The sequence below is a fragment of the Ranitomeya variabilis genome, chromosome 7 (assembly GCF_051348905.1).
Source record: "Ranitomeya variabilis isolate aRanVar5 chromosome 7, aRanVar5.hap1, whole genome shotgun sequence".
NCBI lineage: Eukaryota > Metazoa > Chordata > Amphibia > Anura > Dendrobatidae > Ranitomeya > Ranitomeya variabilis.
The window spans coordinates 205969046-205982410 of NC_135238.1; the positions used below are offsets into that span (position 1 = coordinate 205969046).

General features: G+C 43.4%; 1 protein-coding gene across 2 annotated transcripts in view; it reads right to left on the bottom strand.

Annotated features, from left to right (window-relative positions):
- Window positions 1-13365, bottom strand: part of UBR3 (ubiquitin protein ligase E3 component n-recognin 3) — a 169056-nt gene that overhangs the window by 24667 nt on the left and 131024 nt on the right. For both annotated transcript variants that reach the window (XM_077272745.1, XM_077272744.1), the window contains exons 31-32: window positions 6946-7051; window positions 4433-4533 (exon numbers count right to left, since the gene is read on the bottom strand). In XM_077272745.1, coding sequence (XP_077128860.1) covers window positions 4433-4533; window positions 6946-7051 — 207 coding nt within the window. The remainder of the gene's footprint in view (window positions 1-4432; window positions 4534-6945; window positions 7052-13365) is intronic.

A 13365-nucleotide genomic window follows, 5' to 3' on the forward strand; every position in this document is an offset into this window, starting at 1 on the left:
AGTGGCGGACATAGAGGCCTTTATAAAAGCCCCCGACTGCCAAGGCAATTATCTTCACTCTACGATGGTCTGGTGCTTATTACTTGTGACTGTCAAGAGTGATGGCCGCCACGCTCCATATAGATGCGCGGCCATTGTAGATGCACAGCGGCTGTCGTTAAGGGGTTAAAAGAAACCCCAATAATTTGAGATGTCAAGTAAAAATCACAACAGTCATCTTTCAGCACCCGCATACACATGCATGCTCAGCTAGGAAGAGCATGCATGAGTTCTCTATGGGTAGAGGGGAACCAGCTCAGTGCAAAACACATCGCTATTAGAAATAAAAATAAAAAAAAACTGGGCCATTTATATAAAGAAATTCCAACACCAGAGAGCCAGTCCCTCCAAAAACCAGTGGGTTCGGAAAGTTAATGGGTATGGGGTCTTTATGACCCTTATTCCTGATACATGAATCAAATAAGTATTATGGCAGGAAAGATTGAATAACTTATGAATGTAAGGCTTGGCAAGTACATACAGATATAGCGGACAGCCATGTCACAGATATAGTGGAGCTGAAGACCAGTCCACTTCTGCACCAACACACCTAAGAAAAAAACCACTGGTCAAATACATATTAAAAAGTGCAGCAAAAACGCAATAACCAAAGCAGATTGCTACCACGCATTTTCAGAAACAAAAATGCAGCTTTTTTCAGCGTGGGACCACGGCCTTAGAACGCGCCTATGCTGCTGTAATCACAGGACTAACGGAACGTTCTCTCTAGAAACACAAACATTTACAGCTAGTCTCTCCCTTTACGCGCGCCTATGCTGCTGTAATCACAGGACTAACGGAACGTTCTCTCTAGAAACACAAACATTTACAGCTAGTCTCTCCCTTTACGCGCGCCTATGCTTCTGTAATCACAGGACTAACGGAACGTTCTCTCTAGAAACACAAACATTTACAGCTAGTCTCTCCCTTTTAATGGAGAAGTGGATAAAGTAAAGGGCTGCAGTAATTCAAGTCTCCTCTTACCCTTCTCTGCCATACAGGATTGAATATAGGGTGCTACGGCAATTTGCAAGTATACTTTTTTGGCTTCTTTTATTGATCCCTACAATATATGTTTTTCAGATCTTTGCCTGTAGGAACATTCAGCACTAGACGACTATAAAAGAAAATAAAGTTTTGTTTTCTTAGAATTGGACTCCGTAGCCATGTTACTGTATAACACGAGCTGATCTGTGTAAGTATTCTTTCTTCTCGCTGCGTCCCGCGCTGTAATGCGTCCGTGGCTCGGCCGCGAGCTCCGATAGATGGCATTACACCCATAAACACTCTGACCTCCATCATAAAAGGCTCCACTATAATAAAAGCCTTCATTTGTGCTGCTCTTTCATGGTGATGGGTTCAGATCAATTTTCCCTCGGATTGAACAGCCCGAGTAGCATAATGACATTTACTTTAGCTTAATCAATGTTGGATTGAAGGAGATACCGAGTATATCTAACCGCTAATAAGGCAGTTAGCGCTATTCCCAGAGCAGCATTTCAAGGGCGCGAGGTCACACTGGGGTTGTGCCAAGAAACTACAATGACTTCTAGAGACTGCACCTTCAGTTTTACTTATTGCAACAATTTTTGGTCCTGTAGAGAAATCAGACTTTAAAGCCCCCCATACACATTATGCAGATAACGACGGGTTCGGCTGGCAGTCTAATATATATGGGGGCCCCAGACAACCAATTGTAGGGGGAATTAAAGGTATGTTCCCATCTCCAAGATCCTATCCCAATATGCCGTAGGTGTAACAATAATAATATTAGCAAATACCTCCAATTAGAAATGTAGTATAGTTCTTTTGATTCGCTATGTCACTTACCCGATGTGCAGGGCATTGCAGTAGCTTAGGTATCCATGGTTACAACCACTCATATTGACAGTTAGCGGTCATAACCATGGATACCTAAGCTACTGCAATACCGTGCACATGGGGTAAGCTACCTATGAAATCAGAAGAACTATACTATGTTTCTAATTGAAGATATTTGTTATTATTTTTACACCTACTAATATCGGGATAGGATCTTGGAGATGGGAATACCAATTTCAGACTGCCGATCCTTATGTTCTCCGAGACAAAGAACACAGAGGTGCTCGCTCAGCCAAACTAACACTCCAGTGTTGGGTTTCATTTTCACGACGTTCACGGTGTTGTATAAATGCCATATTAAACTTTATTCTGTGGGAAACTAAGATTATGGTGAAACCAAAATATATATTTTTTTTTTACCAGCATAATAAAACATTTTATAAAATAGCTTTTTTATTTTTTGTGTTGCCATATTCTGAGAGCCAATATTTTTCAGGATATGTGAGGTTTTCTTTTTTTAGTCAACATTTCATTAGTACCATTTTGGGGTACATACAGGGCTTTATCTGAAGGGGGGCTTCACCAGAAATGTTACCTGTTGGAAGTACAGGAATTGGACTGTAGAGGACTGGGGTAAAGTTATTTTCTCAGATGAAGCCCCCATCAGACTATTTTGGAACATGTGGAATAATGAATGTCTGGAGTAGAAAAGGTGATCGCTGCCATCAGTCCTGTGTCCGCCAACAGTAAAGCATCCTGACGCCATTCATGTGTGGCGGCTTTTCATCCATGGAGGGGGCTCACTCACTGCCATGAATAAGGAATGGGGTCTAATCCTCCAAGAGCAACTTCTCCCAATGAACCAGGAGAAATTGTGTCTTATATCACCTGGTTATTCACTATGTATTCTATCATTCATGTCTTTATTTTATTCAGATCACTGATTCACTGTATCGACGTTAAATGAGCGATAACCGTGTTGTAACTTATGTTCGTTTATTCTTTTTTATAAAACGAGTTTAAAAACTTCTGAAGTGATTAGAAACCATAGAAACATCCGACAAAAAGATCTAAAAACACTGAAGCAGCAAACTTTATGAAAACAAAAAAGTGTGTCGAGTCTCAAAACTTGATGACTAACTAATAAAACAAAAAGAAAAATAAATTACAGTCTTGCACCAACTTACGAACTTCCGACTTACGTACAACTTATAGATACAAACCGGATGTTTTAAAATAAATAAATGAAACTAATACGCACCTCGACAGCCGTCCCACTGCTCGCCACCCACCTTCCGGTTCTCTTCTGATACGAGCCCCATCTCCAGGCTCTTCACTATAAGCCAGGATTTGCAGTCGCGCCCAGACTTCAGAGGTTACTGCGTGTTGTAAAGTCGCGACAATAAGACGTGAGCCACGACTGACCTCTGAGGGCTGCACGTGGCCGTCTGCCATGTCCTATAGTAAGGAGGCCAAAGATGTTGCGCTCGTCAGTGGAAAGAAGACGACCAGAGTGGAGCATTGGTATTAAAAAAAAAATAAAAAAATAATCTTATTATTATTATAATTCACCTTTCTGCCATCATTGCTCTTATGTCTGGAGTAACCTGCCGCACTCCTTGCCTCTTCACTATAGGCCAGGACTTCCGGATGCGTCCATGCCCCGCAACTTAGTGCTTGTTATAAAACCGTCAATGTCGCAACTTTATGACGCACAGCCGGCGCGTTACGACAGAAAGAAGAGGACCAAACGGTGTGAAACGAGCAGCTGAGCAGCCCGAGAGGTCAGCAATAATACTTTTTTTTTTTCCTCCTGGACCTGTTTTAACTTGAATAAAAATTTGGGTTACGAAGAAACCTACAGCTCTATCCAGTTGGTAACCCGAGGACTGCCTGTATAATAAATCTAAAACCTACAGAACAGGAAACTTCTCTCCTTGGATATCCTAAGTAGTAGGTTGCATTGTCCAAGCTTTGCATTACTACGTGCGGATTGTCGGCACAGCATTCACAAAGGAAACAAAAGAATGAGTCAAATATATCATCTAAATCCACGAAGTTAATGCCGAAAGTACAAAGCTCTGCGCACGCGGCTTATCCGAGCGGACTTTTCTTAAAGTCTCGGCAATTACCTTTGGAGGTCACCTCCAGTTTCACGTGATTTCACCTGTCTAATCCTTGAATTTCAGAATCATTGGTAGCTTTCACCTTTAAGCAGTTGTAAGCTTGTGAAAAATGAATCCAAACTTCGCCATTGAAACAGAGAGAGGTCAAACAAAAGGACTTGATTTCTCCGCTCGGAGGTTTGGGCAGTTTATTCTCGCTCTTTCCTCTGGAAGACCTTGCGCCTTCACTCTACTGAATGACTGATAAAGGACTATGACAGGGGACGCAGATAAGCCAGTCACAGCCCCAGTGAATTTCCAGCCCAATGTCACTTTATGCTGATAAGCAGCAATCATTATTTCTGTAGACCGATCAGACACAACGGATTCTGCAGAGATTACACTATTTTTTTTTTTCTCCCTTGTCCCCAAACACAATATCGCGGGGACGGTCTCCACAGACGTACCTCTGCGCAGCGGCTGGGGCATTGTCAGGACCTGAATGAGCAAGATGGAGGTGACATCTCGGAAGAGTAAAGGAACCTCGGCTCGCTCGTCATCGCTTGTCCTGGGAAAGCAAAATAAAAAAACACCACAAAAGTATTTACAGAACGAAAGTGCAAAACATTGTTAGGAAGCATAGAAAATACTACAGAACTAATTCCCTCTTATCTATGACGGGCAAATGATATTAAAAGGATGCAATCATCAGAAAAGGAACTATGGGTTAAATCAGGTTTTTGTGTTACATGCACTTATTTATTAAAAGTAAATTTACAACTTTTTTTTTTTCTCATTTATTAAAAAATATTTTGTAACCTCACAATTTTCACATTGACCATTTCGGCCAATGTCTTTTCAGTCATACTTTCAGCAGACATTATCATCAAAGGCAGGATTACAATGACAGATAAATCCCTGGCCACAAGATTGCTACTTTCTCTCCTGTATCTCCAATTCTGAGCTGCATTTTCATTGGGACAGTGGGCAGCACGGTGGCTCAGTGGTTAGCCTTGCAGCGCTGGGGTCCTGGGATTAAATCCCACCAAGGACAAGATCTGCAAGGAGTTTGTATGTTGTCCCCATATTTGCGTGTTTCCTCCCACACTCCAAAGACTAATAGGTGAATTTAGATTGTGAGCCCCAATGGGGACCTTGATGATAATGTCTGCGGAATAGGATGGCGATATACAAGAAATATAAATTGTAGGATCTGCCACCTTTTTGCAGAACCCACCTGTGTATCACAGGACTCTTTGCAAAACTAAAAAAGGGCATTGTACTTAAATTAAAAATGCAAATCAGAAATTGGCAAATAAGCTAAAAGAAACAAAGAGTGTTAATTGAAACCTCACGCCCCCGGTACTCTGGAGAGCACGATTCCTGGCACCGCCAACTGGGGCACAAATTGCTATCACAGTAGTGCGCTCCATGCTCTTAGACAAAAATGGCTCTTTGGGGAGTAACAAATTCATGAGCAAGCGTTTAAAGACTCTCAGATGGCGTCCTCTGCTAGCTGAACAGTTCACACTGATTAAATGTCTTTAAAACAGGCTGGAAAAAAATATACAAAAAAAAGGTCCATACACCGGAACTACAGACACATATAAAAGTGATGGGATACTGCGTGCTACCGGCAGAATAATGCACCGAGACCGGGAAAATGCCAACTCTGAATCACTGATAAACGTATGCAATAAGCACTTAGGACAAGAGCTCCCTTGTGGGGTCACCCGTCATGAAATGTCAGTAGTGGTGGTCCTAGTGATGCAGGTCGCCATAGGTGTAGACCACTGTCCAGCCATTCTGGGACAGTTTTTCTTTTTCCTCTGCGCCCCTCCGTTCCAAAGTTATGTTCCCCGGTAATAATGGTGGAAATTTTCGCTTCGACCAACCGGGTGTGTACAGCTCGGGTGAGTTTGCTTTTTCTCCCGGATGCCGGCCAATCAAAACATGCCCATGCCCATAGAGACATTCTGTGGTACACGCCCAGTTGGATGAAGGGAAAATTTGCACATTACACAACTTTGGAACGGAGGGGCAAAGAAAAACCGTTCCAAAATTGGTGGAAATTAAGGAAGTACTCTATTTAAATTAGAAAAAAAATAAATATCAAATGAAAGGTCCTTTTTAGAATGCTCCGAATTTCTGCTTTCTTTTACAGAACCATTGAATAAAATTGTAGCTGCCAGTAGAAACCACTAGAGGCAGTATATACCTCTAACTGAAAACAAAAGAGAACTCCAGCACTATAATACTAATGACCGGTCCAATGTCAGAGTGACTCCCAACATCCAGTCCGACAGCTTTTTCTTTCTTTTTTTTTTAATGAAATTGTCACAAATCCATATATTATATATTGGCTGTGAATGGAACTCTCTCCCATACAAGTGAATGACAGCTTGCACTACCATTCACGGCCACTACACAATGAACGGCGCTGTGCCACAGTCCTAGTCAGCTGACTAATGGGGTTATGGGAGTCGGACGTTCTTAATTCTAAGGGCAGGTGCAGACTTGCTATTTTCTGTGCAAGTGCGACCAGACAAAACAATGGATCGCACCCACACCAATGTTAGTTTACGGGGCCGTCCACATCTTGGATTCCATTTTTTCCAATGGGAAGGAAGATGTGTAACGCATCAAACTGGTCAAGAAGGTCCCTAGGAAAACAAAGGTGCGCTTCTCGTAACCTAACTATTCATTTTCATGATAAATCTGTGATTTTACTTCCGTACCGGGCGATGTGAAGGATGGCGGCTATGAACAGAAAAGCACTTTCTTCTTTAATCACCCGGATAAATTGGACATATATTAGGCCCATTTCTTATGCCATGCAAATTTTTTTTTTTTTTTTAAATTTATTATTTATTTTTTTTTTTTTTTTACATGCACCAACTATTTAACCATGTTCCATAAAAGGAGAAGTATTTAATTTGTATTAATATTTTTAGAATAGTTACCAGTAAATAGCACTTACTGTGACTCTTTTTTTGGCATCAGTTGCGTTAGCTTCCTCCACGGATTATACTCGGCGTCAATGCTGTAAAGCCTCATGTGCATGGCTAAAACATGGAAGAGCTGATCTGCAAGAGAGAGCGAAATGCTGCGTTACGCACTGCCGGAGCAGCGTGCCAAGACGTTACGCCGGCTATGGACATTTGGCTGAGGACCTTCATCACTTTTAAAAGGAGCTGCCAAAAAACTCATGTCTTTGGGGACTGCCAAAAAGTCTGCAGCAGATGTCTGGCACACCGTATATCATCACTTCAAACACGCACATTGAGCAAGAGGGGGGGAAAATGCACGTTATTGGGAGACTCAGGTCCCAGTCGGCCATCTATATGGCCAGTTTTAGAAAGGAGCTTGGAAGAAATCTCGTAAATCCAACATTAAAAGTGGTTCGCATTCTGAAGACTCTACTTTCGGAGGCTTTTTTTATTAACCTAAATTAATGTATTTGGGGCTAAGAATCATTTTTGCAATTGTGATTCATTAAAAATGTTGCATCGTTTTGCCTTCTGTAGCCCCTCGGTGTTGCACTGTCTCTTGCTGGTTGCAGAATAAGTTAACTGAGAAATAGTCAGTGAGCGGACCTTTTTCTGAAGGCCTCTCGGCTTATTTATGATCAAAGTTGAAAGTGCTAAGAAAAAGCCAAGTGCAAAACAAATGCAAAAATGATTTCTATCTCCAAATGCATTAAATAAAGGAAAAAGGGGGAAAAAAAGTCTCAAAAGGTGGAGAACCCATTAAAACAGTTGGGTCAAGAAGTATTTGATTAGTGTCCGAATTTCCCAATTTTTGCCTCTGCACAATCCAATGAAATCAAAGCCCTCTAGATGTGAAATGTGTCATCGGAAAACAACCTATTAAGTCTGCTTTTTTGTAAAATAAATTTTTAAAGACTTTTAGTAATCTTTTCTTTAAAAAAATGTAAAAAAATGTAACAACTTTTACACTGGAGAATGGGGCCATTTTAGACTCCTACTTCCTGTTTCGAGGAGACTTTTCAGCAGTTTCATGATCATCACTGGCAGGCACAAGTATAAGTCTAGGGTAAGTAGGAAAATTCTAAGATACCGTATCTTGATATTTTGCCCCCTCTTCTCTGCATATTAATCTAGTCTTGTTAGCCAAGTAGGTGTGGTCCTCATCTATAGGAGTCTGCTAGAGTACCCTGCGCAGTTGACTAAAGACTAGATTTATTTACAGGGAAGAAGGGGTGATAGCTCAGGATCGGAGACGTCACAAGAAAAACAAAACCAGTTTCAGGAGAACAGCAGCATTTACACCAGGTATGTCTGTTGCTATAAAAATGCAGCTAATATTGTTGTTGGTTTTTTTTGTTGTTTTTTAAAGAAATGTAGAAATGTAATATTCTCGAGTGGTCGAGTCCCTTATCTTACCTCTACCTGATTGATCCCCACTAACTAAAGGAGAAACACTCAGCAAAAAGACCATTAAACAATCAGCAACCAAAACAAGCAGTAAAGATTGGAAAAGCATCCGAAGAAAGGAAACTCAGTACTCGGTCATGTCCATGAATTACAGACTTCAGGCAGTAATCAAAGTATTTGCCCCCAGGTATTACAAATAATCCTTAGACTTTATAACTATATCGATTAGTCATATTACTTTTGAGCCTGTGAAAATAGAGAAGCTAAATAAAAAAAAAAAATGGAGGTAATTCCTAAACAATTAATGCAATATATTTTTGGAAACTCGTCAAAGTAAAGTGGTGGTCTTGCCTTCTATCAATAGAAGCTTACTACTCTACTCCCCTGCTACCTGGGGGAGGAGAGGAGCAGTACGTTCTTGATTACTGACAGTTTGGACTTGTGGCATGGTTGAGCCTCTGATACAAGCAGAGGCAGGTTTGTCTGTAAAGCTGGGGAGAAGGGGAGCAGTGCGCTCTTGATTACCGACAGTTTTGACTTGTGGCATGGTTGAGTCGCTGTTACAAGCAGAGGCAGGTTTGACTCTGCAGCTGTGGGAGGAGGTTAGAGAAGAGCAGTCCGCTCTTGATTACTGTCAGTTTGAACTTGTGGCATGGTTGAGTCGCTGTTACAAGCAGAGGCAGTTTTGTCTCTGCAGCTGTGGGAGGAGGTGAGAGGAGAGCAGTGCGCTCTTGATTACCGACAGTTTGAACTTGTGGCATGGTTGAGCCACTGTTACAAGCAGAGGCAGTGAAGGAGCTCAGCAGGACAGAACCTAGCCAGATCCGGTGATCGCAACATTAGCCTGCTCTTCACTGTTGGCCTTGCCCTCTAATCCTACAGATCGGCCACCGCTGATTGACGGTAGCAGTGGCTGGTAACCGAAGCAACGAGCAGCAAACAAAATTATACAGTATATCCCTCCATTCTTGAGAACAGAGAGGATTTTTTTTATAAGAGGTATGTATGAATGCTTAATACTGGCTTAAAGAGTTTTGTCCGCATTAGATATGTTCAGACCACTATGTTACATCAGTTTTCATAGTGTAATCCAATGGGGAGGAACTACACATCTACAGCCATATTTCAAGTGAAAACAAAGAAGCTGGGATCCTTTTCTTCCCACACGGGTAAACAGGTGCCTGAAAACGATCAATTTGACATGTATGAATAATCTGACTGATGCGTCATAGACTCATAAATGCAGAATGAAGAGGTTTTAAAGATTTGACATTTATGTAAAAAGTGGCTAAGCATCAGTGGCCGAACTCATTTGATGTTTATACATGTAATTATACCAGAGCGCAGTAACAAAAGCTTTATTATGGCCAATGTGACCTTTAAAGCAAAAAAATGTCTAAAGTTCAATGTGTCTCCTATTCTGTATGCAGACACTCACGCCACGAGCGCTCTATAAATATTCTCAGTCCTCGGAGGCGCACGCGTCCCCTAGATCTGGGATCGGTCACTGACCTGAGGGGGAACACTGCCATCTAGTGGGAACTTCAACTCTGGAAATTGCAACTACATTTCCTTTCCTCCAAACCCGCTGAATGCGGCTAATCAATGATTAAAAATAACTAACGCCACAATAAAAGTAGCGCTGCAACTGGGGTTGAGCAAATTGATGAGCAGGACCCTGAATCAGTGGCCATGTCTGCAGAACGTGGCTGCCAAACCAGAGCCCGATGAACCTCCTCCTACCTTCCGGCATCCCCGAAGCCTTTTCTGATTACTAGACCTGGTGAAACATCCTCGTTGCATGCATGACGTCGTGACTGATCAGCAGAGGCACCACGGATGTTGGCAGGTAGGTGGGCGTTTGCAGGGTTCAGGTCTGGAGGCGGCCACTGACTACCGACATGGACTCTAAACCAGGGTCCTGCAAAGCTTTGTGTTCACTCTAGTCTGTATGTTGCCACTAATATGACTTCTGCTTCATACGTATGGTACAAAAGCTACACTGCCCCGCATGGGGGGCTGCTGTAAAAAGCCCAATGCAGACCTCGCAGCCCCACAGGGAAGGGATGGCGCAGCGGCCATGTGCAATGCTGCCTTGTTCAAAAGTTCCCTGTTCTGTGGGTCTCAGTGATCAGACCCCACCAATCAACAAGTTATCCTCTACCCCCTACTGATAATTAATGATGAGCGAATATGTCCAGATAAGGTGTTATGTGAGCATGCTCGGGTGCTAACAGAGTCTTCGGCGTACTAGAACAATATGTTCGAGTCCCTGCGGCTGCATGTCTCGTGGCTGTTAGACAATCCCTACATGTGTTGCAACTGTCGAACAGCCACGAGAGATGCACCCATGGGGACTCGAACATATTTTTCGAGCACCCTGAAGTCACTATGTTAGCACTCGAGCATGCTCAGATAACACCTTATCGCTCATCACTAGTGATTCAGTAGGAGCGCCATCTAGTGACAACAGGATGTTAATAAATGACAGTTATCGTCCATGACTTGGGTACCTATGACCCAATATCAGATCCTTATCAGATCCGTGAGGATCAAATACTACCCAAGAATGGCCACCACAAAGTGTACAGAGCTGTGGGGTCCCCGTCCATATACTGTTCACATCAGGACCTGCAAACAGCTGATCAGTGAGGGAACGGATCGCTCCACCACTAATCGGATATTGATGACCTATCATATGGATTCGACATCAATCTTAGTCCTGGACAAACCCTTTAACGTTGACTGTTAAGGCAAGTCAGGGATTTGGAGCTTTATATCAGAAAACGGTGCTCTGCTCCTGTGACGATACACGACAGGCAAAAAAACATTTTGACCCAAAATGTTCAAAACCGCTGATGCCTAAAGAATCAATCTATGAAGGTCAAGCAATAGATTCTATTCATACCCTTCCAATCGATGTATCTAAAGTAATAGCGAGGAGGCGATTTGTCAATAAAAAAATTAGATGTATGATACTGTAAGTGCAATCACTCAATAGTTGATATAACACAGAAAACTCATACCTCTAAAGACAAAGAGGAAAAGAAGGAGGAAACATTTTTTTTTAACCCTTTAACTACGAATACAAGAGATCTTTTTTTTACTGGCTCTTAAACTTGAAATCTGTTAAAAAATGGACATATATTCTGTTTTTTTGTGCGCATAGCTATAACAGCATAGATATAACAGCATAGATATAAGGGTGACGTGCGCAATCATAAAATATACGTTACTCTTGATTGTTCTACTACTACAGATACCAATTTACTACGTAAAATTAAAAGCCGCACAGTCACAGGACTAATCAGATCCCCGATACCATAGATTAAACCATTAGAGCACATTAGCTAAACCTGCACTGATCGACATTTGTAATTATACAAGAAAGAGCTGGTAAAGTAAAGTTACCCCACAGATCATCACATCCATCCTGATAAATCCTGAAAGGCAAACCACAGGAAATAGTGCCCAGTATACAGACGTAACTCCACGCTGGTGGTGATGCGAGGACCGGCAGTGCCGAAGCAGCGCAAGAATAACGCCTTGGATCCAATATCCTTTACACCAAGGTATTTTCTTATTGCAGCTGTAATTCCAAGCCTGGACCGTGGTTATTCTGACCCAAACGAAGGCCTTATCCAAACGTCCGTGCAACACGGCCCATATCCAGACTTTGATGAATGGACTGGCCGCGCCTCTGCTGACCTGAACGACGGGTCATATCAAGAAAGGTGTCGTCCACTACTAGGGCAGACTCTGCTGTCCTGAACGACGGGTCATATTACCATGAAAGGGGTCGTCCACTACTAGCACCGGGACCAGCCGCGACTCTGGTGACCTAAACGACGGGTCATATTACCATGAAAGGGGTTGTCCACTACTAGCAGCGGGACTGGCTGTGACTCTGGTGACCTGAACGACGGGTCATATTACCATGAAAGGGGTTGTCCACTACTAGCAGCGGGACTGGCTGTGACTCTGGTGACCTGAACGACGGGTCATATTACCATGAAAGGGGTTGTCCTAGACTAGTAGCACCGGGACTGGCAGCGACTCTGGTGACCTGAACGACGGGTCATATTACCATGAAAGGGGTTGTCCACTACTAGCAGCGGGACTGGCTGTGACTCTGGTGACCTGAACGACGGGTCATATTACCATGAAAGGGGTTGTCCACTACTAGCACCGGGACCGACCGCGACTCTGGTGACCTGAACGACAGGTCATATTACCATGAAAGGGGTTGTCCTAGACTAGTAGCACCGGGACTGGCAGCGACTCTGGTGACCTGAACGACGGGTCATATTACCATGAAAGGGGTCGTCTACTAATAGAACCGGGACTGGCAGAGGCTCTGCTGACCTGAACGATGGGTCATATTACCATGAAAGGAGTTGTCCACTAGCAGCGGGACTGGCCGCGGCTCTGCTGACCTCAACGACGGGTCACATTACCATGAAAGGGGTCGTCTACTAATAGAACCTTGACCGGCCGCGACTCTGCTGACCTGAACGACGGGTCATATTACCATGAAAGGGGTTGTCCACTACTAGCACTGGGACCAGGTCAGGCTATGCTGACCCTAACGACGGGTCATATTACCATGAAAGGGGTTGTTCACTACTAGCGCCGGGACCGGCCCCAGCTCTGCTGACCTCAACAACGGGTCATATTACCATGAAAGGGGTCGTCTACTAATAGGACCAAGACCGGCAGAGGCTCTGCTGACCTGAACGACGGGTCATATTACCATGAAAGGGGTTGTCCACTAACACTAGGACCGGCCGTGGCTCTGCTGACCTGAACGACAGGTCATATTACCATGAAAGGGGTTGTCCACTACTAGGACAACCCCTTCCCTATAAAAAACACACAACCTTATACTCCCCTCCCGTGCCGGCGCCATTCCAGTGCTGTCGGCACTCGCGTTCCAGGGCTCTTGTGCGACGTGGTGTCTGCCACCCAATCAGCGCTTGAGTCACTGGCCCCCATGAAGAGGA